Source organism: Platalea leucorodia (genome assembly GCF_965183815.1).
Source record: "Platalea leucorodia genome assembly, chromosome: Z".
NCBI classification, from domain to species: Eukaryota; Metazoa; Chordata; class Aves; order Pelecaniformes; family Threskiornithidae; genus Platalea; species Platalea leucorodia.
In genome coordinates this window covers 55,885,559-55,911,639 of record NC_138858.1, presented here as the reverse complement: position 1 = coordinate 55,911,639, position 26,081 = coordinate 55,885,559, and the positions used below count along the sequence as shown (strand labels likewise).

At 45.1% G+C, this 26,081-nt stretch overlaps 1 protein-coding gene and 1 long non-coding RNA gene across 2 annotated transcripts; one reads left to right on the top strand and one right to left on the bottom strand.

Annotated features, from left to right (window-relative positions):
• Positions 1–59: 59 nt before the first annotated feature.
• On the top strand, positions 60–14,152 carry LOC309603043. The gene is made up of 4 exons (XR_014230771.1): positions 60–165; positions 414–2,432; positions 3,202–3,343; positions 13,843–14,152. It is a non-coding gene; the product is annotated as an uncharacterized lncRNA (long non-coding RNA).
• On the bottom strand, positions 10,517–24,104 carry FNTA (farnesyltransferase, CAAX box, subunit alpha; the record flags this gene model as incomplete). Its single annotated transcript, XM_082337387.1, has 9 exons — positions 10,517–13,443; positions 14,804–14,975; positions 15,480–15,542; positions 17,486–17,634; positions 18,065–18,191; positions 18,950–19,054; positions 19,899–20,013; positions 23,173–23,258; positions 23,971–24,104. The coding sequence occupies 9 exons, from the start codon at positions 24,102–24,104 to the stop codon at positions 13,315–13,317; spliced, it is 1,080 nt and encodes a 359-aa protein (XP_082193513.1). The 3' UTR covers positions 10,517–13,314.
• Between the last annotated feature and the right edge of the window lie 1,977 nt (positions 24,105–26,081).

Sequence of the window (26,081 nt, the reverse complement as noted above, 5' to 3'; positions counted from 1 at the left end):
CGGCCGCGCCTCGGGAGGAAGAGGAAATGCCCCGCCGGGGCGGCGGCCCTCCCGCGCGGGCCGCCGGGCTGCGGGCGGCTGCCGGGCCCCGCCGGCGGGGCGGCCCGGGGGGGCTGGCGGCGGCGAGAGGCAGCGGGGCGGGCTGCGAGGGAGGAAGCGGCCAAGGTAACGGGGCCCGGCGGCGGCGGGGCAGCCGCCAGCACCGGCCTGACCCGGGGGACGCGCGTTAATCTGCTTTTAATGCAAAAGGAGGGGGGAGAGAGTGGCCGAGGCCAGTGCGCATGCCCCGAACCGATTTTTCAATGCCTGGTCGCGTTACTCGTGCTGCCGGCTTTGGGGAACGGCTCGCTGCGGGCGCCAGGGCAGGCACAGGGCTGATTCCCTTCTTATTTTTCCCCCTTGCCCCTCCGCAGGCCTGCAGAGCACTCCTGCCAGAAGTGCCCTCCGGTCGGGCTCCAGCGCAGCGAGGAGGAGGAGGCCCCATGTGTCATCACGCTCCAGACAAGCGCCTCGGTCTCTCCACACCATGAGAACTTTTCGTCCCGTCATGGTTGCTTCCTGCCCTGTCGTGAAAGCAGGCTAGTCTTGAGATGAGTGAAAAACTTGCGGCATGGCTGCGTTCCTTCCCTGGTTCGGATGTACAGGGTACCTACGTCAAGCATCTTGATTCCGTGCTGCCTCTCGTACTATGACTTCCTGGCCTTCCCCCAGATTTCATCCTGAATAGCACCATCTCCCTCACCTTCTCTGTCCGTGCTACTCCCACCTGCCTTCATTTTCCTCTAAGTTGTCATCTCCTACCCTGCTCATGGCATTCCTCCATCTTTTATCTCTGCCAGTCCAACACCTTCATCTTCTCCACCATCTTACGCCAAAGCCCCCATATGTCTGCCCCAGCCCTGCAATTCTTGGCCATTCGCGTTGGTGAAGTACCTCCTCATTATTCTGTTTTGAAGGCCGTGAGGGCCCACACGCCAGAGCAGCCTAAGCATCAAGCTGTAGTGAAAGGCAGGAGTACGTGTTGAAAGGAGGAATTGCCAGCCTCATTCTTTGCACCACCACCTTCCCATGCCAATTATATGATATAGCCTCTGCTTCTCCCCCTTACAGGCATGTGCACATTTCTGTCCCCTGTGCTCTGGCCACCTGCTTCACTTCCATCTTTCCCTTGGCCCCAAGCAGTTTCATAAACACGGTGCCTACTGAGAAAGTAACCTGGATCCAGTCTGTCTAAAAGCCCAGTAGGTTGTGGGTATTTTCAATGGAAGCAAGGAATACCTGTGTGTTGGATAAGCTGTAGAAGAAACTGGGGCTCATTTTGACTGATGAGAGCCAATGGCTTCACTGCTTCTGAAAGCAGGGGAAGAGTCAGTGGCCATGCAAGGAGTTTGCAAGAAGCACACCACAGATGACGAGAAACTGAAGAGAAATCTGCAACTGTCGTAAAACGCACTACCAAACTATGAAGGTGGTATCTTCAATATAGTTCTGGAGGCGAAGCTGTGCCTATCTTGCCAGCATTTCACAGCAACAGTGCACAGAGTAGGGCAGTGGGTCCTATGTGTCCTACTAGTTTATTTTAGCACTGGCATTTTTAAATGCGAATGGCAATTGTCTCATCCAGATGCAAAATACAGACCATCAGGTGCTCTTGGCTGATGCTACCTCTCAGTCCCTAGAAGAGAAAGCTATCTCGCAAGCTGGCAACTCAGCTGGCTAGCAATATATTGTCTCTGTGCGAGGCTGTGGTTCTCTGTGTATGTAACTCTGCCTCTGAGCACTACGATGGTGTGTTGGCCTATGCTTGGTTTTATCCAGTTTCTGGCAGAGTGGCCTCCCACAGGAGCTTCTCCCCATGCATCTGGTAAAATACAGACTGCAACCCAGGCATTTCACTGGGAGCCGGAAGATTCAGTCTTTGGTCATGGAAGATCTTGGGCTAATCATCTTGTCTCTCCACACTTTGGTTGCAAAATGGTTTAATAACCTTTCCTGGCTCTATTAAGTGTTACTCATGTGGATATCCCTTGAGTGCATATGGTCCAGCACACGTTGGTGAGCCCCTTGGCACACAACTTTTCTGAACCACCCCCGGTGCCCATGGCAGCCAAGCAGAATTCTGCGGCCTCTTCTCCGTCTTTGTAGGCTCAACTCCAAAATTAAAACCGTAATCCTGTTACTATGTACTGTTTTCTTGCCCTAAGGCCAGTATCTATACCCAATGAATCAGTATAGATAAAAGCCTTGGTACTTTTGGAATCATGTTAGAATATGCCTGCATGTTCAACAGTATGTAAAATGCGTCTGCGTTATATCCTTCAGTGGGAATTTTGCTGATTACCTCCTCTGCAAATATAGCAAATACTGCAAGTGTAAGACAGCCAGGCTCCCAGAGATGGGCATGTGGCAACTCCGGCTGAGTGTGGAAAGAGGTGCGTAATAAAATTTGAAGGTCCTTTACAAGGTCACGGCCATTAGAAAATATTCTTATCTTCTGAGCATTAACTTGATAATTAATAACATATACTGTCCTTGTTTAGAACAATATTGTTTCCTAAACTCACATCCTGTTATTCCACAGGCGGAATGAGAAAGAAAGATTTTGGTGATGTTTATAAAGTTCTGGTGTGGATGGATCCTTCTGTCTCTAAGGGAACAGCTTGCCATAGTCAGGTTTCTTATTCTTTCTCTCCCATGCCACAGAATAATCAGTAGGTGAGACCTCCTATAAAGCCATGAGGAAAAAAATTTCAATGTTAGTGTTTTCCTGATGGGTAAGTGCAAGCTGAGAAATTAAAATTTGCTTACCCAAGGTCACTCAAGGTCAGAGCCAGGCAAGGGATTAGTGACCCAGATCTCATAGCTAATTAGGCCATTGTATAAGCCACAGTGAGAAATAGAAAAATTCATGAATTTTCCCAACATAAAATCATAATATGATAAAATTTGTGTCTGGAAGTAATAAAATCCTCTGAAATAGGGAAGTGGCATCATGCAGTTCCCCTCGCTGCCACCGTAAAAAGGTTTGGTGTCTGGAGCAGAGCAGGACAAGTTTGGATACTAAACTGAATGTTGACATCCTAGAGCAGAGCTCCTGAGTGGTAAAGCTGTTACATTAGGAGCCACTTAGTCCATTAATCTCTTTGAAATCTTTCACCCCTTTGCGGGCTACTGAAAGCCCAGTGGTTTTGCTTGTTTCAGTGCTGTCCCTACCAGGCTTCATCCATTTGAGGAAGTGATCTCTGCTTCACTTTGCTTGGACTTGTCATTACCAAGGTTGGGCACCCCACTGCATGCAACACTAGCTCCTTGTCGGTTTGATGGTTCAGCTTCACACTTGGAGGTAAGATATGCTGTTTCCACAGTGGTATAAAACTTACATGAATCAGTTGCTTGGATCAGTCCGGTCATCATAAGATAAATGTGGAACTGTGATTGCATACATGCTCAAATGTTAAATTTGTACACCGATACATGTGAGGGCCTCCCACTACACTTTGTTTTCTAACTAACTGATGCTTTTCTGCCTCCTCTTGCTCAGCAGTCATTCAACATGATACAGAGCTGCTTATTGGTGTGTTCAGTGTGATCTGTAAAGAAAGCTTTTAAAATCAGAGAAAGACAGACTTGCTGCTTTCTAATTTATAAGGAAAGACCTGAAAGAACTTTGCATACTTACCTTCTTCTGTTTTGTTTTGGCATCTGTGCCAAGGACACCTGTTCTACCATGATAACGGACCAGAAAACACAAAAGCTCTGGGCCTCCTGTGGCCCGATGCTAGATAGGATGTGGTATTTCCACATAAATACTTCTTGTGAACTGAATCTTTCCACGTTCCCAGGCCTACTGATGATGTCTCACAGTCCAGCTTGAAGTGTCCAAAGCACTGAGGAACAGCACAAGTGAACTTGGAGTCATCAGGAACATCAGATGGCTTTGCTTAGTGGGTCTCATTAAGAGCTTTTGCAAAGGAGTACAAGCATCCCACTGGAAGAGCACGGGGCTTGAATTTTTAGCAGAGACATCCCTCCTGTGGGAACTGTATTTGGCCTTGGAGCTAAACTGACCTAACAACAACTAAATATGCTATAAAATGTTCATGGTCAGTTTAAACTTTTATTAGAACGCCTCCTTTTGAATGCTGGACACCGCTGGGATGTACAAGGCAAATGCTACACTGCTATGCCCATACTTTACTGCCAACCAGCAGTTGCAGAAGCTGTTCCATCTTTTAAACATGCAGTCCAGGTGTAGATGTCACGTCTGCCATCTTTCCTGAGCAGTGGCATCCCCATATTCACCTGCACATACTCTGAAACTAATACCTTCTTCCCAGGCAGATTTTGCACGTTCCCAAAATCGTTTTGGAAGCCAGACAGGTGCTGTGAAGAGGTTAAGCTGATTGGTACTTGTACACAGTCAGACATATGCATGCAGGCACTGCACAGAATTCTAATATATTGCTGCTCTTCTTCTGTCAGCAAGTATGTCTGGACTTTGGCAAAACCAGGAACTGTCTTGTTAATCTCCTCACCTTTCCAGTCCACTCCATTTTGGAGTCAGTATTCAGAGGTTATCCCAGATCTATCCTTCACTACTGAGAGCTTTCATCCTTCTCAGCAGTCAGTTTTTGATGTTTGTTAAGATACCAGATGTTGATATAAAGCTAAAAGTGCCCCAGCTACCTCTTTCTCTCCTGTATTTCTGGCCAAACCTTTATGAAGAATTTGAGCCAAAACAAACACTGAAAATTAACAAATCATTCTGTCCTCTCACAAAAATATTCCAAACTAACCACATACCCTTGTAATGGCATGGTTCCAGTAGGCACACTGTTCTTACAGGACCTAAAGTCACAGCGTATTAGGAAATAGAAACAGCTTTTAAAAATTCTCCAAATTCCAGCTCTGTTCTCTGTCAGGAGAGGACAAAGAAAAAAGAATTTATCCTTTCTTGAAATTATTATTACTGTTCCTTTGGAGGTTACCGCTGAACCAACCAATATTCCTCTACTTGATAACCACAAATGTTGCTGGATTTACTCCACTCCTTGTGAATGAATTGGAAACACAGCATCCCAAGCACTGTTCCAGCAAGGAGGAGATACCAGGGATGTATCGTGTTTACTTACAAAGCTCTGTTTCTGCAAGCAGGAGGAAACAAACAATATCTGCTCATCACTGTAAACACTCTTTGCTGCTCGGATATATTTTATGCACGTTTCTCAGGGCCATGCTAAAATACTGATTCAGGCTATGAGCTAGGTTTTTATTACCCTCTATTTTCTTCTGCCCTTTTCTTCTCTGCTATCCCCACCCTCTTTCAAAACAATGCCCACACTTAGGCAGGTTCCCTATGAATTCAAATCACTGAGTGACCCTATTTGACCTTTTTGAGTGCTGCTCTGTGCCTATTCTTACAGTGGATGCTGCCATCTGATACAGCAGACAAACTGCTCTTTGCAAAGCATAGTGGTTCATCTTTGGATCTATACAGCTCTATTACAGTAAAATTTAAGCTGACTGCAACCTTATGCCTACACCTCTCAATTCGGCTGCTGGGATCATGTGATGGGTGGGATGCTATGATGAGGTGATACAATAGAGTCACATACCCCAGTCTGCACAACTGGCCCAAGACGTGGGGGGATCACAGGGGGCCTTCATGGCTAGGTCCTTTTCCATGAGGACCCTGGTGAGCAAAGGGGCCCCCTAGAAGTCACTGCAAAATCTCATCAACTCTAGCACTATCCAGGCTAAGTGCAGTATGGCAAAGCATGGGAAAGCATTGCCCTGCACTGCTTGTATCTGCCATGCAGGCATGGAGCTGAGGAACAGAAAGCAGATGAAACTCCTATGGTGACAAAAAGACTGCTAGCATTTGTTGGGGGGGGGCGGGGGAGCATCTCTGTGTACACCATGTGTTTTCAAACATATGAGGACATGTGGTTTCTGATGTAAAAAGCCTGTGCTGTAAAGTGACAGCTGAAAGCTGGCAGCATGGGATACAAAGCCCAGGGGATGAGGGTCATGTCCTGGCCATGGCTGCTGAGTAGCAGTCCTGCAATAAAATGGGTTATATCTCATCTTTCCCTTCCTCTTCTCTTCCTATAAATTTTAGCCTGCATGGGTCAGACAAGCACAGAGCTGCCAATGTATTAGCAATTAAAAAAAGAAATGAGAAAGTCGATACAGACTAACCTGAAGGGAAGGCACTGCTCTTACTGCAAATGCACAGAACTGTTGTGTGGCTCTGTCTGGTTCAGCAGCAGGCGCCTCTCCTGAAATCATTTGCTGTAATATTTTTAGCTGTTGTTAGTGATGCAGGAGTAGTGATTTTGGATTGCCCTGGACCCAGTCATCCCTCATCTTCCCCTTCCTTCCGCAATGATACTAGAGAAAATTTCAGCTCCGAGAAGGACCTAGCTATGCTTGGGACACTGCTAATGACAAGCAGAACTCATCCAGCTTTTGGGGTTTTGTCTAGACATCCCCTTCTAACAAAAAACTACATCTCACCTAAAACAAATCTCTCTCATAATTTTCCCTCTAAATGTCAGAAGCCAAGCAGTTTTCTGTTCTCAGTTTACAAGGTTTTAATTTTTCAGTTAAAGAGTGATCAACATTGACATTTGAAAATGTGTTTTTAGAAGCAGATGTTTCTGGTTTTTCATTTGCCCCTTTAAAATACTTAACACTCTCCTTTTATTGTAGCCTTCAGTGAAGCTCAGGATCTTTGCAGGCTAGCCCTCTAAAACAACTTAGCAAGATGATTGGCACTGCCCCTCAACTGGTAGCAGAGTGCTGGCACAGTGCTGCAAAGGGTTATATGCTTGGGAGCCCTCCACACCAACCACGCACCTGGGCTGCGGGTACCTGCAAATGGCCATTTTGGCTCATTTTGCAGCAGAGAAACTGTCAGTGCAAGAAGCAGCCGGCAGCACCAGTGAGCATCATATGCTATGATGTACAGAGAGAGTGTGTTTTCACTGTCCTCTAGTAAAACCAGGAGTAAAACTCACATTTGTGGTGTGGCTGGAAGCTAGAGCAGGGACAGATGTGTGTAAGCACCATGGCTCTGAAAAAGGAAGGTTATCTACCTGCCACTTTCTTGTCCTCATAACAGGCTTTGGCAGAAGGGGAAGGACAGGGGATGAACATCAACAATACAAACACAGCTCCCTTTTCTTTTCCTCCTTCCAAAGCTGCTTGGTAGCAGCACAAGCATTTATTCAACTCTTCTTTGGTCTTTTGGAGAGATGACTTGAACAACAGATAGGACACATCAGGAAACCACTGAAGTAATTAACAAAAAACACCTATACAAAGCAACCCAAGTCCTAAAGAATGAGAAGCCCAAGCACAGCAAGACCTCTTCTGCAGTGGCAAGATCACTGCTCATGAGCAGTACGGATACGGCAGCTCCTGTCACCTGTCACCTGACCATTTCAGATAAGGGCAGAGGTGCCAGAGCCAGCGTTATACCTGCAGAAGGGGGTAATGGTAGCATGTTGTGGCAGCTTAGTGCATACACACATAGGAGGCAGCTGCACCTAGGTAGCCCTGGGTGCTCAAGCTGGCTTGGCTAAAGTCACACGTGGCATCTCTTCATTCACTTAAAATTCTTGCACTGTGGTGACCCACGAGACTTGGTTTTGACAAACCAGTGGATGAGCAAGAGAGGTCTGTCTTTGCCATTCACCAAAGTCCTCGGTCCTGCTTCCTGATGAGCGATGCAACCACTTTTGGACCTACAAGAGCACACTCGGTTTCCTCTATTAGGCCCAGGTCCTCCCCTGGCTTCCAAGAAGCAAGAGCAGGTCCTCTTGTCCTTCAACCCATATTCACAGAAACAGACAGCAATGGCCAGCACTTCATTGCAGAGGGACCAGAGAAACTTACCATAGCAAGGCTGGCTTTAGGGGACCAAAACTTCCCAGTTTGTGAAGATGTGTCAGTGTAGGACTCTGACTGGAGGCATGTCTCCAAAAGGTGTAAAATGGCCACAAATCCCACGCTCTGAGCAGAGGGTTTTAGTCACACCAGGACTCAACAGAGTCCAGATCTCGTACAAGGAGTCCAGTGTTGGAGGAGACATTGTTTCAGTTAATGAAAAATTGCTCTCCAATTAACACCAACAATTTTTAGTGAAAATAACCATTAAGCCCCTCCCAGAATACTTGTGCTTGAGCCCTCTATGGTGCTATGTATTGACTTACCAAGCAGTTGCTCTTCTGTGTTTAATTAGCAGGTGTGAAATTAGCGGCGGTGCATGGAGAAAGAGTTGTCCTACTTACACCTCCGCTTGCCTGCACGTAGCCACCGTCGGTGAACGCAGGGTGAATTTCACACTGCCATCTAGTGATTAATGCCCACTTTCCCTGCTGTGCAGCAGCAGAAAAGTGATACAGCAAAGTTTTTAATTCCCCAAGGCTGAGATCTTAGGTAGGCTTATATCCCATGGCTTCTTGAGGAACAGTGATGAGTGACACATGTAATGGAACACAGAGTCCTAGCCCCAAGGAGCTTACATAGGACAGCTGATGGGGACATCTAGATATCCTGAGGTGGGGTTCCTAGCTAAGTTTGGTGAAGCTTCTATTAGCTCTTCATGCCAAGTACTTATAGAAACCTAAGTAAGTGCGTGCACCCTTGATTTTGGCAGTCTTGTCCTGAATGTTCACATGCAGGCACTTGTGTGGTTCTTTACATACTATAATCTTTTGGGTTTTTTTTTTCCTTCTTTTTTTGCCTTTTCTGCAAATTCAGGGCCCACCCTAGCAGCAGAAGGTAAGGTATTCTTTTCAGAGCAGGCATGGCGAGGCCCAGAACTTGCAAACATGTCCCTCTCTCAACTGTCAACAGCATCACTTCTGGTCCAGGGACAGGCTCCTAATTTTCAAGAAGTCTTGTGTCCAAAGGGTGTATGTTCTTAAGTCAAATGATGCATTAAGATAGAAGGATACTAAGAGCAGAGAAGGGATGAATAGAGGAAATGACCGTGTCACTTTTACACTGTGATTTCTGCTAGGTGCAAATCATCCCTGTTTGGACACTTCAGCATTAGATAACATATTGTGGAGAAAAACAAATAATTGTCTACTTCAGAGATTTCTATTCTCTGCTACAGGTTTCGTTCACTGTTCACCTGTATTGAGTAGGCACCCATACAGAGTGTACTCATGTAGATATACACAGAGTGTATAAAATGGCAATGTTATTCATAACCAGAATTATACAGACCAGTCCAGACTAACAGGGATTCTGGAAAGGAGCTGTTATAGGACAAAAATAATGTAGTTTTTGCATTCAAATGCATTTTTTTTACCCTTTGCTGTTAGAATATATTGTACCAAAAGCCTGACAGTACAGCCTTTAAAGGAGGGAAAATGTTTTCAACTTGAGATATTTGATAGAGATGGTTATTTACAAGAAAAACTAAATGTTGAAGGATATTTGACACCTGTGGACTAGAAGTAAAATGCCATACTGCCACATTAACAGGCTTGCTGAAACTGAGGCAAACATTGTCTTACCCAAGTTTTCCAAATCAATCTGCCTTAAGCAGAAGATACGCTAGAGAAACCTGCTGCCAACCCAAAAGCCACAGGTAATCACCAACTAAAACCAGACTTGGAACAGAACGTGCAAAGCACACACCTTATCCCACAATGTCAGTAATGTGCAGAAGGCACTGATGTTCAGAAAAGGGCATGAGCTAGGCTGAGGAGCATTTTTCGTAATATTGCATCCACCATGCCATATCTGGGACAACATCTGAGACGTGTGGCTCAAGGTGTTCATAAAGATATTCTCTCTTCATTCACGTGCACAGGGCAAGAAAACCTCAGCTGGTGTCTCCCCTGCCTATTTTGAACTTGCACATCAGGAAGCCCACCAGCATTTGCAAAGCCTTCGTGTGAGCCCGTAAGGGGTGACTCCACACCATCACTTAATGTCGTTCCCTTACCCCTTTGTTCGAAAAGCCGCAGGAGCTTTAGGGCATTTTGTGCTCTTGTAGGGACCCATCTCTCCATAAGCCCCTCGTCACCCCTGGACTGCATGAATTGCCTGCTAGCGCTTGGGCAGAAGTGTTTCATGTGGCGGGAGTGATTAGAAACTCACTGCTTCCCTGCAGGGGGACACTGCTCCCACAGAAGGTCCAGCTGAACAGCATGCTCCTAATCTGCCTCAGCACAGCCAGACAGCAACTGATAGAGAAATTTTGTGCTAGCTGAGGTGGTTTTGTACTGAATAGATTAGGAAGGAGTCGTGCACTGTTTTGTCAGCCGAGTTGCAGCAAGAATAAGGTGGAAGTCAATAATAGCTTAGACAGACAGACAGACAGACACAGCTAGGCCAAGTCAAGAACATCAGCCTCTTACGAAAGCAGGCATAGGAAATCATTTCACATGCTTTAATAATTGTCTGTACCCCAGTGAATGTTCCAGTTACACTGATTTACAAGGAACAGTTGTACCAATACAGTTTTCCATTTAGGTACAGCTCTTCAGTAATAAAATAGTACACAAGAGTCACATCACTACACGCAATCAGTAACAACAGTGAGTTTTTTTGTACAGATGAACCCTTAGGACAAATCAGTTCGGTGTTTCCCCCATTCGTAGGTAGTCAGTACCCATGCATACAGGTTAAAGTCATCTAACACTTCCTAATGTAAGATCCTTCTCTCTATAGCTCATACATTTTGTCAAGCTCCCACTTCCATGAAGACGACTCTGTCTCAGACATAGTTTTAATATTAAAGGCTGGTAGCTGCAGTTGCAACCTGGCTGGGCAGCCTGTCGTTTTCTCAGCTCTGACAGCTTAGTATTTGTGAGTATGGCTGACTACCACAGAACTGAGGTGCCTTTTGAAGGGAATTTTAGAGCTTTCTTGCAATCCGAATGACAGTAAACATACACATTTTAAAGAAAAACTGAACATTTCTGTTAAAACATAATGGCGTTTTTTTTTTTAAACACTGGACTCTAGTCTCCAGCACATTTTTTTCTTAGGATTTCCGTAATTTGTTTGGTCACACACTTGTTTTACGTGAGATGAGATATTTTTCTTTTGGAGTACATATCTGGTTATTCCTTCATGGGTAAACTTAGCTCAGAAGTGGCATTAACTTTGCAAATATCACTATGCTTGTATGACCAGTATAAAACCCTATTAATCTTGTCAGTAGATGACTCTCTACTGATTACTTCTAGACATCATTTTCCAGCATGAGAAGGCCAGAAGTTAGCCACACCCTAAGAAAATAGTCTAAGAGTCTTGTCAGAGGATGCCACTGTTCTTGACACAGAAGCACAATGGGGCTACACCTAAGATCTTTCTCAGACCACAAATGACTAAGAGGTCACATCCCAAAATACACTGTCCCAGTGGACGCTGTTCATCATACCTTGGGACAAGTTATTTTCTCTGAAATTCATGCCAGTGTCTATGAAGAATACTCTGTCTCGTTCTAAGTGCCCTCTGAATTTTGTTTATGAAAGATATGGGAACTTAGTAGCACCATATGCAGGGGTAAAATTCTGTTCCCTCCTCATTGATGATGTTTATTTTAAGGATTGCATTTGTCTGTTTTATCTCTCTGAGCTTTCTTGACTGGTAATGGCAAATACATTACTTTGTCCTGAAGACCTTGAACATCCTGTCTGATCAGTACTCCATATTTAGTGTGGTTTCAGTTAAGAACAATTCATGAGTAGAAACATACAGTTTTTATTCTATGCTGGAGCTTCAACTGTGGTAAAAAAAAAAAAAAAAGAAGACTAAAAAAAAAAGGCAAAAAAGGCAGGTAACAAATCTCCAAAAGTTTGAAGTTCAGGTCCATTTTAAATGTTGTCACTATAAAAATGTTTTCTCTACTTCTGGGAAAGCGGCAAAAACATTAAAAAATTACATAGCTTTCATATATTAATTCCACTCCCCGTGAGTTGTTTTAAATTTAAAGAATGCATTGAATTAATGTACTTCAAGTGTTTTAAATAATCTCCACTATGGTTTAATTACAGCAGCAGCTTTTAATGTTTAGTATCAGAAAGAATGTTCATATTATGGAATAAATACTAGTAGTTATTTGTTCCCTTTATGATCATCCCCAAGAAAATACTTCATATCAGACAAGCACTCTATGATAAAAACACAGTTTACAATAGCCATTTACTGAAAACAGCGCAGATGCAGCAGTCTTCTTGTACAGGTATACACATCCTTTGCAGTTCTGTACTGCGGGTGCCTTCTATCTTTCACAAAGGGGAGGAAAAATACTTCTTGGCTGAGTATATGTATGGAAAAGATATGAAAAGCCTATAGAAGCAACAAGGTTAAGACATTTAATGCAAATAGGTCCCCAATAAAACCATTCCTTCCCTTCCAGTTCAGTGAAGATATGTAACATAACCAGTTACTTATAATCTCTTCTAACCTATGACTTCAGTTTGGTCTGGTTACAAAGGGTGATGAAAAAAAAGAATTCAGATTTTCAGCTGTCTGAACAGAATTCCAAGAAAAAACTAAGCAGATCTTCTAGGGACCTCAAAGCATTTTTCCTGACTGTGCAGATAAGAATTCAAGGCTCCACTGAATACATCAAGTGTATTGAAAGTTTCTGGGATGATAATACTCCAGTGCAAAAGACACCTCAATGCAATAGAATCCAATATCCCTAAAAGGGGATATTTTATTTTTCTCTCTATTAGCATCTGAGAAGAACAGACACTGCACATCTAAAGACCAAGAGAAACACACTAAAAAATTTCAGACAAATGCTTTAAGTTACATGTGTTTATTACAAAATGACACGTGGTGTTAGTTGCATACAACAGCATGTGCTGTCAGTGTTGCATAGCTGCTCCCACATAAGGCAACAACTGCAGCGCCTGCTTGCACTAACCAGAAGTAGGTTACTTTCTATCCACTACAGCTAAGTTACCTGCAGTCATCCCTGCAGCATCTGACATGACTGTGTTAGGAGCCACCAGTGGATAAGCCAGGGCATGAGAAATTGGTTTCGTGCCTTATAAATGGTAGGTATAGCTTTATGTATTTATTATTAGGAAATAAACCTTTTATTTGGTACATTTCAATAATTAAGCCTTAATACATTTCTTGACTGCACCTTTAGCTATCACCAGTAGTAGCAGCGACCCAAGACTATACAGCACTCTGCACTGCTCTTTCATTGCAATACCTCTTCACCAGGGGAATACTACACTGGATTTTAAACTAGTTGATGACCCTACTTAGTACTGCTTTAGAACAGCTTGAGAGCTTAACACTGTTTTCTTCCATGTTCAGTTACTGCTGCTTGTCTGTCAGTGGGCTCTGTTCAGTGCCTGAGCTGTGCTTGTTCTTAAGGGACCTTCCAATGTACCTCCAGTATTCCTTTCGGATGGTGTCTTTTTCTTTAGCCAGAATTTCACACAGCTATAAAAGAAAATTGAGAGATTGGAGCGTTACACCAAAAGCTTACAGAATCCTTAATTATCTTTATAAAATGCATACCATGTATGGTTCAGCCAGTATTAGAAACACCTCTCTTAGCAACAACATTTGTTTTATCCACTGGATTTGCAACTGTCCAATGACCTCAAAACTGATGTCAACTCCAATTGGTAGTCAACCAATCTGACGCTGCACAAAAATCTCTCCAGTTCTATTCCAGTTGCAACTGCTTCCCCGTGACTCCTTTCTGTGCCTGCCACTCATCATCTACCCCAGCCTATTCAGGCTGTAGTATACTACACTATACTCTCTCACAATGTTAGGGCTGGTGCTATAGAGATAACTTCTGCATGTTCTCATTTTTGTTTTATTTTGATCTAGGTGAGCAGTGAGGCACAGCAGAAGTCAACACTACTCACAGGACATGCTGTGTAAAATTTATATGGTATGAACACTGTCTACAAATATTCTAGCCAATTCCCTTTTATTATGCAGATGACATTGCCTTACTCCGTGAACCAGAGTTGAGAAACAGGAGCTTTGATGCCTAAATAGATGAAGAAGTCAAACTCAGTGAAACAGTATGAAGGGACATAAATCTGAGAGGTACAACTGCACTTATTTACACTCTGGTCCTGGAAAACAACAAAGGAAAAATGTTGAGAAAGAACAATGTGGGAGCACAGAGACTCCAGGCAAGAACTGCAGCTCTAATTACACTGAGTTCCAGTCTGTCCCACAGGGAATGAAAAGTGTTCTTGTAAAAACTATACTGCAAACTACAGCAATGAGTTCCCCGAATATGAAGCACAGGGAGATACATAACATTGCCACAAGTCATTTAGTCTCTGTAGGAAATGGTGCCTGACATTCCTTACTGATGTCCCCAGTGCCGGCTGGCCCTTACGCTAATTCTGCCAGCCTTCTTAGAAAGACCTTACAAGTGCAAAGGGAGCTTGAGATTCTGTTTAGATACAGACACTCCGAGAACAAGATCCACTAACCTGCAGAAAAGAAACTGAGTGCATGCTACAAAGTTAGCACTGGGAACTCCTTGATTGGTCAAACTTCTCCTTTCTTCTGCAGGCAATATCAGAAACCTTCCTTTACTACCAGGTGAAGAAAACTTACAGTGATTTTGCAACTGGCAAGTTACTATTTATAGATAAATTCAAGAGACCCTTGTGATTATCTGGCTTTCATGTTCAACTCTTCATAGAGCTCTTGTGATTACCAAGTAACCTGTTCTATTTATGAAAATCAATCTCGTTTTCTTGGGATATAAAACAAGAGAGCAATAGATGGCATCCCTGAGAAGCAAAACCAAGCTCTTAAAATGTACCTCCAATGCCTTGTTTAGCGTTTCTTCCTTGTTATCACACTGGTTTTCAAGCATATCTTCATATATGTCCACAAGAAAGGCAATCAGGTAGGGTGAACTGTGGCTGGGCTGTAAATTCAACAGTTGCTCTAACAGATTTGGATACTTAGAAAGACCACGATCCTGTAGAATCCTAGAACAGAGGTTAATAGGCTTGAAATGTAATGCTGGGAAATCTGGTGTGAAGAATTACATTTTTGTTATGACTCTTTTATTTGGAGATCAGTTTTGAAATAAGGGTGCAAATACAAGTAAGGCAGAAAGTAAGCAGCATGCAGCAATAATCAGCTTAATGTTGTAGTAAGCTAGTATAGTTGTGCCCAACTGACCAGAAATTAGACTGAAAGCATGCTCATTACTTTCTACTGTATGCTCTTGAACCCAGTAACATTACAGGTCAAGTTTTTAAAAGCACAAGAAGTACTTGCAATCCTCCCACAAGATCTATGGGGCCAGAAACTCAGTGGAAAGTTACAGAAAAATTACATTAATATATTAACCCCTTGTGGAGGTTCTTGCCTGCCCGCATAAGCACACAACACTAGAATGAACAGCAACAAGCTCTTTCCAGTTAAGAGCTAGGCATAAAACACCTTCTAGAGATATTGTCTTTATCTCACAGAGAAGGATGCCTCACCCTTTTAAATAGTTCCAGGCGCTCTCATTATGTGGCACCGCTGTGATCATCTCAAGAGTGTATCTGTGAGAAAAAGATAACAGGTCATGAATGCAACCACTAACAATGCAGTTAGAAATTACCTGAATGTGCTCAGACACTCCCAAATACATCCCTCTAGTCTATATTTCAGAGTCTTTTTGCAAATCATCTCAGCTGGGTCATAGATCAAAAATGTCTTGCAATGTAATCACCACAACTCTCAGAAAGTCAGACCTTGTGAGAACAGTTTTAAATTCTGAAGTGTTCCATTTGCTGCATTTTATCCAATAATTAAACAGTTCTCAAAATTATGAGCAATAACACTAAGAAACAACATGATCTACTCTCCCGGTATGCTAAAGGAATAACTTGTGTCTTGATGCTCAGGAATGGCAAGGGGCTGAAAAGGGCTCCAGTAATCGAAGCCCAGGGTGAACTACCTTGATATGACTGCATGTGCTATGTTCTGTACCTATCTGCAGAACTTTTTTCATGAGGCTACACTTGAGCAAACCCACAGAAAGGCAGAGCTTGAGCTTTCAGCTCACACAGCCTTCTGCAGCAGTTCTTTTAAAGTAGCAGCTAGGCAACTCCTCTAAAAGCAAAGCAACAAGAGGCACCTGCCATACAGTCACAAAGCCACATTTCATCTTCACAAAACAGGCTTTACCTTCTGCCTTCCCCGGCTTAACCAGGCATTCAGCTGATTTTCAGACAGTAGATACTGATAAAAAGTTCTATAAGCAGTACTGAAAAAAAAAACCAACCAAAACCCAACCCTAAACCTTTTTTAACCTTCTGCAGTCACTATGACAAAGACCGAGTTTATCAAGCAACAAGCAGCCCACCTACAGTTCTATAACAACATGTGGGAAGTCTTAACATTAGACAGTCTGATTCTTAAGATGGTATCCAATTATCTTGAACATAGCACCATGTATAAACTGATCAAGGGCGGATGTCAGATCTAACCTCTAGAGAGAAAAAGCTGGAAATATCCAAGCCTAGGTCATGGAAATGGTTCAGATTTATTGATGTGCAGGAAAGTTATAAACTGGAAGAGAAGTACAACTTAACGGCAGTTTGCAAAGACAACCATGAAAGGTGGCGGGGGCTGGGGTCCTCTATGAGCAATGTACCAATGGACCTATTCAGAGACTCAGCCTCTCTTCGGAAGAATAACTCCAAAACGTTGCAGTACCTTCTTCTCATTGCTTCTTCACTTTAGACAAACATCTTCTCATAACCATCAACCCTGATCAACAGTCTGAGATGTGAAAACCATACAAGGAAGCTTCCCTTGCCACCATTAGTAGGAAAATAAATGGCTAGAAGCCCAGCTTGTCTTCAGTTACAAACACACCACTTCGAAACAGTTTCCAAAGCTCATTTTCCTCAAAACTAGCCAACTCACACAGGTAGTTGTCTTTGTGCTGACCACATACCCCTGAAAGCTCCTTTCTTTGTCCAGCTGCATCAAATTCCTCACAAAAGGCAATCGCTCTTCCTACAATCCACGTCCAAGATATCTTTAAATCATTGTGGCTACTGTACTACTAAAACAGCAGTTTAGTACAACACAGAGTGCCTCTCCTTCCAAGTTTTCTAAAGATAGGATGTAAGATACTAATGAACAGCACAACTTATGCGGTTCCAGTGTCACAGATTTTCTCCAGGTTGCTCCACTATAGCTAGTTGACTATAAAAAGCCAGAAGTTTTGTTTGCACAGTTAACAGCAGGGTGGGAAGATAGGTTCATCAGAAGAGCTTGCCCAGGGTAAGCATATCTTTCTTCAGTACTACTCAACAAGTCAGTGGTCCTGAACCCATCTATATATGCACTAACACTTGATCTGCTCTCCATGAGAGTGAGCCCAAAAACTGCATTAAAAACAGGAAAGCCAAGCCCACAGGCACTGTCAAAGTATTCCTTTGTTTTCATGTAATGCAGAACGCTTAATGTGAGCATGAACAGCATTACTAACTGGACTTCTCTGTCTAGGACTGCTGGATCGTCATAGCCGGTGGTGTTGAAAATTACGAAGTGTCGTTGGTTCCAAACAGAGTTGTTTCTCACATCTTCCCTCAAAAGCTGGTCTACGTATTCCAGTTCATTGTCCCACAGTTTGAACTCCTATGGAAAGGGAAGGAAGAGAGACTATCACAATCAAAAGTTTTTATTTTTTAAAATACATTCTCCTTGCTCCTAAGTTCTCTGAACATTAGATACAGAGACCTTTTTAAAGAAATCAACACAAAGTTCAAAGAAAAATAAGGAAGGCTGCACTAGGAACACACTACACTATTCAGTTGCACACAATGGTAGTAGCTAATCATTAAATTCACACACATGAGAGTAAGCAGCCAACAACAGACCCTTCTGAACTCGCTTCCTAAAAGGCAAGTTTATAGCTAACCTCTACCACACATTGAAATGCAATTGTTTTTCCCCCTTCAGCCTTAAGAAACAAAGTGCCAAATGCAATTCAGCTTGTACTTAAGAAGCAAAACTCTACGACCTGAGCAGGTTATTTAGTGAATCAAGAGTTCTGTGGATATGATACCTGAATAACCCATTGTCTGTGTTGCCACGCATGGTAATTTTTGGCATCTTGGTTAAGAATGTCAGCTATGAACTCAAGCTCTTGGGATGGATCCTGCAGCCACTCCACCAACACCCGTCTGTGATGCCTAATGACAAGAGGAGGAAACTATTTTTAGAATAGTCTAAAAATTTTTTGTGAACATGTGGTCTGTATTAGAACAGCATATAACAACTGTACTACTTAGAAAAATAACACTAGTTAAATACTTCAAGTTAAATATACCAAAACATTTCACTTGGCTCTGAGAAATATATGATGCATACTTATACTAGAACAAATTCTAAGTACGCATACACATTGGCTAATCACCTGCTTTTAGACAAGTTATGTTTACTTGAAGTAGCATGTTTCCACTTTTAACACTCATGGCCAAAGTCTTCAGCAGAACAAAATTTTCTAGTAGTATGTAATTTCTCTAGCAATAACAACGCTGCCGTTTTGCCTATTACCATTCACTTGGGAAAAAAACAACAGCAGGTAAGCAAACTCCAAGAGCCAATGAAAGAAAAAATACTCACTTCTATTTGCCTTTTTGTTTGCCTTTTCATCAGTCATTTTTTGATCTGTCAAGACTTATTTTGACAGTTTAAAAATTGAAATTGAAAGAAAACAAGACCTTTTCAGCATGTCATAATCATATGTTTAGAACAAGCAGCTAAAGAGGACTTTGGCAGTGATACTGATGCAACTCCATTGAACTCCTTCACTACTGCCACTACAGTAGATGCAGGAAGCAACTCTTAACAACTTTTAGGATCAATGATCACAATTTATTCTAGACAATTTACAAAACAAAAGTTATCTGCAAAATTGTTAAGAATTGAAAAGAAAACATGATTTTACCAGACTTGGTAGTTCTTTGGCTGATCTTCAATGATAGCTGTAATATACTTAAGTTCCTCATGGAGATCCTTTCCCAAAGACTGCAGGAGGACTCTCCGGAAATGCCTGTATAAAAGTCAAGCATTTGAACACTGCAACAGGGCTTTCCTAAAATTCACAGAGGAGAGCACAGAAGAACCTTTGTTCACAATTCTTCTAATAGATAGCAAGTTAAAAAGAACGCAAAAAACTAAACCACGTATCCAGTTCTGTTAAAGGCCACTCAATTGTCAAACAGTGGAGAACTGGAATAAAACTGGTTACAACAGTATGTCACCTATGACCACAGCAATCCTGTTTCAGATTAACCTCTGTCTACCCACACTAGTCTTATCATCACAGAAACTATGACTTAAGTGCTTATAATAATGTAAACTTTCTTATTTTATGCAAGTTAGTAGAATAAAGACGTACATGAGGTACTTGTTAGCATTCACAAGTTAAGAGGCACTACTCTGAATATCAGAAATTCACTGTTTATTCACTAACTAACTGAACATTAACCTGACATCTTCTAAAATGCTCTATTTAGTAAGTATACAATTACTTAGCAGGAAATAGCACCTATCATGCTTTTATGCCTCTTCTTGAAGCCAACTGAGGGCACCTTCAGCATTTTACCAAGGCCACGTTATCAGGTAAGTGATCTAATTTTAAACAGCAAAGTTCTTTTTGTGGCTAATCCTGACCTTGATAGTATCCTCAAAGCCAAATGAATGAAAACCACCAAATCAAAATGAGACATGGAAAATACTGAACAAAGGCTTTCTTCAGAAGCTCACTGGAAGTGTACACTACTCCTCTGTGTAAACTCAACTAGTCATGCCCTGATTAGACTAACAAGATTATTCAAGACATAAGAGGTCGACAATCAAATGATGATCGAAGTAATCCCAAAATTATCACTTACCATACTGTGTAGTTTGCAGCATTTAACTCAATGGCATCTGCTGTTAGCTTGAAAGCTCTTTCACTTCTCTCATCCCGCTGCAGAACAGCCCGGAAGTAATCATAGACATCTCGAACTAAATAGATAACAGCATCTTATCCAAGGCTATAAGACAATGGCCTGATTAGGGGGTAAGGTTAATAACCCTTTGAAGTTACTCCCTATTTTGTGTACTTTAATACACCTCTTTAAAATGACAGCTATGTATTGCTCTGACAGCACTGCTGATTGAAACCTCTAAATGGTATTAGTATACTGAAAAGCTACAAAAATATCTTAAAGATATAACATCTGAATAATATCCAAAACAATCAGAAAAGTTCCTTGCTGCTTACTCACACTATTTCCCCAGATGCAGTAGCTTCATAGGTCTCTGTCCTGGTTTCAGCTGGGATAGAGTTAATTTTCTTCTTGGTAGCCGGTATGGGGCTGTGTTTTGGGTTTAGGATGAGAACAATGTCGATGATGATACACTGATGCTTTGGTTCTTGCTAAGTAGTGCTAAGCTGTCTCTAAATAGGTGCTAAGTGGCGCTCACACTGGTCAAGGACTTCTCAGCTTCCCCTGCTCTGCCGGGGGCACAAGAAGCTGGGAGGGGGCACAGCCAGGGGGAGGGCTGGCCCAGACTGGCCAAAGGGCTATTCCATACCATATGACGTCATGCTCAGTATATAAGCTGGGGGAAGAAGGAGGAAGGGGGGGGGACATTGGGCATGATGGCGTTTGTCTTCCCAAGTAACCGTTACGCGTGATGGAGCCCTGCTTTCCTGGGGATGGCTGAACACCTGCCTGCCGATGGGAAGTAGTGAATGAATTCCTTGTTCTGTTTTGTTTGCGTGCACGGTTTTTGCTTTGCCTATTTAACTGTTCTAATTTATTTTACTTCAATTATTAAACTGTTCTTATCTCAACCCACGAGTTTTCTAGCTTTTACCCTTCTGATTCTCTCCCCCATCCCACTGGGGGGGAGTGAGCGAGCGGCTGCGTGGTGCTTAGTTGCTGGCTGGGGTTAAACCACGACAGTCCTTTTTGGCGCCCAACGTGGGGCTCGAAGGGTTCGAGATAACAACAGATTTAATTGGAATGCGCTAGATCGAATTTATAGCTGTTATTGCTGTTTAGCTGTTAATCGGCAGGCTTCTGTGCTTGCCATGGGGCTTGCTTGCCTTACTGTATGTTAGAGTCATCTTACTGTGTTGTGCCTGGGAATATTTTGATAACAGCAATGGCCACGTGCCTGGGCTGGCAGATGGCCAGGGCATCACTGTTTTTCTGTGCTGCTGTACTGGACAGGCTGGAACTCCAGTGTCAACTCGAGTCGAAGGGACTGTGACCTGTGGACGAGTTCCTGCGGGAGCACGACACCCCAAAGCGTCTGTGGACGTGGATAATCCCATGTCAGAGCAGCCCATGGAAGTTAAGAGTGGAGCAGAGATCCACCTGCAGCCCATGGAGGACCCCATGCTGGAGCAGGTGGATGCCCGAAGGAGGCTGTGACCCCATGGGAAGCCTGCGCTGGCGCAGGCTCCTGGAAGGACCTGTGGACCCGTGGAGAGAAGAGCCCACGCTGGAGCAGGTTTGCTGGCAGGACTTGTGACCCTGTGGGGGACCCACGCTGGAGCAGTTAGTGAAGAACTGCAGCCCGTGGGAAGGACTCACATTAGAGAAGTTCATGGACTGGGCTGTCAGAGGGACCCCACGCCGGAGCAGGGGCAAGGGGAGGACTCCATTGCAGTGTTAAACCCTATAACCTGGCCCAAAGGGGCCAGGGGTGGAGATTGTAATGGAAATACCTTTAAATTGTTGTGACCCGGGATTTGAGTTGCATGTTATGGGAATTACTATAGCAGGAACCCCTTGTTGCTAGCCAGGCTAGGAGTAAGGGGAGGAGTTCATTGCAATGTTAAACCTGGCCCAAAGGGGCCAGGGGTGGAGATTGTGATGGAAATACCTTTAAATTGTTGTAACCCATGATCTGAGTTGCATGTTATAGGAACTACCATAGCAGGAACCACCTGAACCAAAGGAGGAGAAGCCTTACAAGAAGCAGTGCAAGTGCAGCAGTGACCTGACCTGAGCTGGCTTTGGTGCCCAATAACTCCATGCAACACACCACCTCTCCTGTCCTGAGTGACCACTATCACAGATGGAGCCCAAGTCATGGACTAAACGAGCTCAATGGACATTTTTGGGACAACAGGGGTGGTGGTCAAAGAGGATGTATTGGATAATGTGGGACCTGAGCATGATGTAAATGGTATGGAATAAGGGGTGGATACTGTCCTGGTTTCAGCTGGGATAGAGTTAATTTTCTTCTTGGTAGCCGGTATGGGGCTGTGTTTTGGGTTTAGGATGAGAACAATGTCGATGATGATACACTGATGCTTTGGTTCTTGCTAAGTAGTGCTAAGCTGTCTCTAAATAGGTGCTAAGTGGCGCTCACACTGGTCAAGGACTTCTCAGCTTCCCCTGCTCTGCCGGGGGCACAAGAAGCTGGGAGGGGGCACAGCCAGGGGGAGGGCTGGCCCAGACTGGCCCAAGGGCTATTCCATACCATATGACGTCATGCTCAGTATATAAGCTGGGGGAAGAAGGAGGAAGGGGGGGGACATTGGGCATGATGGCGTTTGTCTTCCCAAGTAACCGTTACGCGTGATGGAGCCCTGCTTTCCTGGGGATGGCTGAACACCTGCCTGCCGATGGGAAGTAGTGAATGAATTCCTTTTTCTGTTTTGTTTGCGTGCACGGTTTTTGCTTTGCCTATTTAACTGTTCTAATTTATTTTACTTCAATTATTAAACTGTTCTTATCTCAACCCACGAGTTTTCTAGCTTTTACCCTTCTGATTCTCTCCCCCATCCCACTGGGGGGGAGTGAGCGAGCGGCTGCGTGGTGCTTAGTTGCTGGCTGGGGTTAAACCACGACAGTCTCTCTTCCACTTGTGGGCTAGAAATGCCTTATTATGTGAACCAGACTGTCTGTTGTACTACCTCTTAAGCCATGTGATTTTAAAATAAAACCTTGGCTATTAACATCTCAGGTTAAGATTCAGAGATGCTTGGTGAAAACATCATACACAAGCACCGTAACAGAACAAATGTTAAAATTCATTTATTTACAGTACTACTCTAGAAAATATGTTATCCAAAACATGAAGTCTTGCTTTAACGACAATATAGACAGATACAAATTTAACCACCTTGAGTTTTCAGTGCGGAACATATTTAAAACTTACATTTTTCACTGTAGATGATCTGAACAACAGGATTTGGCCCATCATTTTGAGGGACAGGTTCAATATCTGCCCATTCCTTCCTGTCCCTGTAAATACATGTTTTTGTCTTTTCAATGCTTCTAAAAAGCACAAAATGCTACTCAGACCTCTACAGGAACAAATCTATGTCCAGCAACACATCCTTGTTCCCAGCGGTCACTATTATTGTCGTTATATGATTGTTTATAACGTAGACGAGCATATAAACAAGTAAAGGAGGTACTGACGTAGGTAACGGTATCAAACCCCGATTGCAAGACGACCTGGGAGGGGACAGCGCTCCCTCACCCCGCCCTCAGGCTGCCACGGCCGCCGCGCTGTGACCTGGGCTGCAGCGCTGCGCCACGCCCGCGGCTTCCAGCCTCCGCAGGCGGCCGTGCTCTTCACCCTCAGGCCTTCCGCCCCAGCCGGCGACACTGCCGCCTTGCCACGGCAGCGCCCGGGGGCAGCGACGCCGGCAGCCCACCGCCCGGGCCCCGGCGGCTGCCGCCGTCCCGCCCGGCCTCTCCTCCTCCGCCCGCCCCCGCTCAGCGGCCTGCAGGGCACGCAGCCAACCTCCCCCACCATCACCCTCCTCTTTCTCCCCCCGCCGCCGCCCCGGCCCCGGCTCCGCCATCCCGCCCCTTCCCCCACCCCCGAGAGCCGCTTCCGGGGCCGCGCGCGCAAGGCGCCCCCACGTGGCGCTCCGCCCCGCCCTCGCGCCCGTGGCGGAGGGAGCCCCGTCCCGGCCGCTCGGGGGCTGCGCCGCCGCGGTCGTACCTGTAAAGCACGTAGCCGCCGTCATCCCCCTCCTCCTCCTCTTCCAGCAGCTGCCCGAAGCCGCCCTCCGGCTCGCCGCCGCCCTCCCCCTCCGGCTGCAGCTCCGCCGCCGCCGCCGTCCCCTCCGCCGCCATCGCCCCGCTGCTGCTTCCGGGGCCCGGCGGAACCATAGAGGCCGGCGCGGCGGCGGGGGCAGAGCGGCCGCGCGGCTCGCTATCGCCTCCCTCCGGCGCGGAGGGCGGGGGTTGTGCGGCCCGGGCCGGCGGGGCCCTTCCCGCCGCCGGGGCGGGGCCGGGCCGCGGCGGGCGGTGGCGCTGCGCCGGCGGCCGGGGGAGGCGGCTGCCCGCTGCCCCCGGGACCGGGACAGGCAGCGCCGCGCCCCGAGGAGCTTTAATGCACGGGACTGCTAATTAACCGTCAGAAACGTCCCGGGGAGGCGGCGGGAGGTTGGGCCGGGCCGGGCCCGGGCCCCGGCCCCGGGGTAGTGCTGCAGTTGGCCCATCGCCTTCCAGCGTGCCCTGACGGAAAGCTGCGGAGCGGCAGGGTGTGTCGGCCTGTGCCCGGGCCCGTGGTCCCGCCGCTGCCCCTGCGTTACGGGCTGGGGCCCGTCGGTTGCTTGGGTGGCTGCTGCCTGCTCGGTTGTGCTTTATGCTTGGTTTTCACCACTGCGAACTGAAACGTGAGGCGCAAGAAGCGAAGGGAGGCATTTTTCGTACCAGCAGGAGCGTATTTCCCATCAGAACCCCCCCTGACACCAACACCGGGGTTTGCAGGTGCAAGGCCAGGAGAGCAGCAGCACCGGACTGACGGGATGGGAAGGTGGGGGAGAACAGAGGCTCTGGGAAGTGCCGCTGCTGCGGCCGAGGTGGAAAGGTACAGAGCTGCAAATGGCCGGTCCCTGCATTACTGATGCCAGGGCGCCGCAGGCACAGTCAGCTGTGTGTCCTGCCCCATGGAAACTCACAAAACGGCACCGAGTTTCCGACAGGGCAATTTGGAGGAGTCTGGTCTCTGTAAAAGGTGGAATTAGAGGAGGCTTTGAAACGGCCCGTTGTAAGCAGTAGGTGAAACTGGGGAAGGCAGGAGATCCTCTAAGTGATGTTGGCCAGTAGGACAAAGTAGCTGAGCTGAAGGCAGTCATTAGGAAAAGCAGCTGACCCAGTGTTACAGGTTTGTAATCCGGGGCGTGCTGAGATGCCTTAGAGAGGGGAGGATTAAAGAGAGACAGAGCACATGTGTAGTGAGGGCCATGCATACATCTGCATCTGTGCTGTATATATTGAGGGAGGTGGGAAGTCATTCCATGTGTGGTGGAAAGGGTTAAAGTAGTTAATTCTGGGGTGCTGGAGTTGAAAGGGCTGTAGGTGCGTCACATGTTTTACACTGATTTTACAGAAAGAAGAATGGTTCCGGAGCAACAATGAAGGAGTATAAATGCATGGCTGCAAATCAAAATACAAGATCCAGGACGAAAAATCAGGCCCGCAGGTGGTTCTTCTGTCATTGAGCAGCTTCGTCTCATTTGGGAAGTCACTTGACCTCTGTGCTTTCCTTGCCTCTCTGCCTTTTTTCTGCCCTATTTTAATGGTGCACTTGGGGACTTCATTTGTTTCTGCCAGGATCTTTGTACAGTGACTGTTTGGAGCACATAGTTTGGTTGGTGCCTCTGGGTATTACAGTAATGTAGACTATAGTAATATAATGGAGGGGAAAAACCAGAGCAATCTACTGAAAGGTTGCTTTGGACTATAGGACTATGAATAGAACAGAAAGGAAATTGAGAGAGACAGCGATTATATCCAGCAGTACCTAAGTGAAAGAAAAAAGTTGTAAAATGCAGAACATTCTTAAAAAAGAGAGAAAGAACCAAGACAGGAAACAAAGTATATTGAAATTATAAATAGCTCAGGGGAAATGTGCACATAGGAATGAGAGAAACCTCAAAGGCAGTAAATCCTGTTTTGTAAGAGACAGAGCAGAAAGGGAAGTTGCTGTTCCTGACCTGTGGAGGTTAAGGTTGCGTTGCGAGTTCACTAGATGCTAACAGCTGTCCATGGGCAGAGGGCACTTGAGACACACATATTTAAGAAATCTGGTTTATTAGGTCTGCT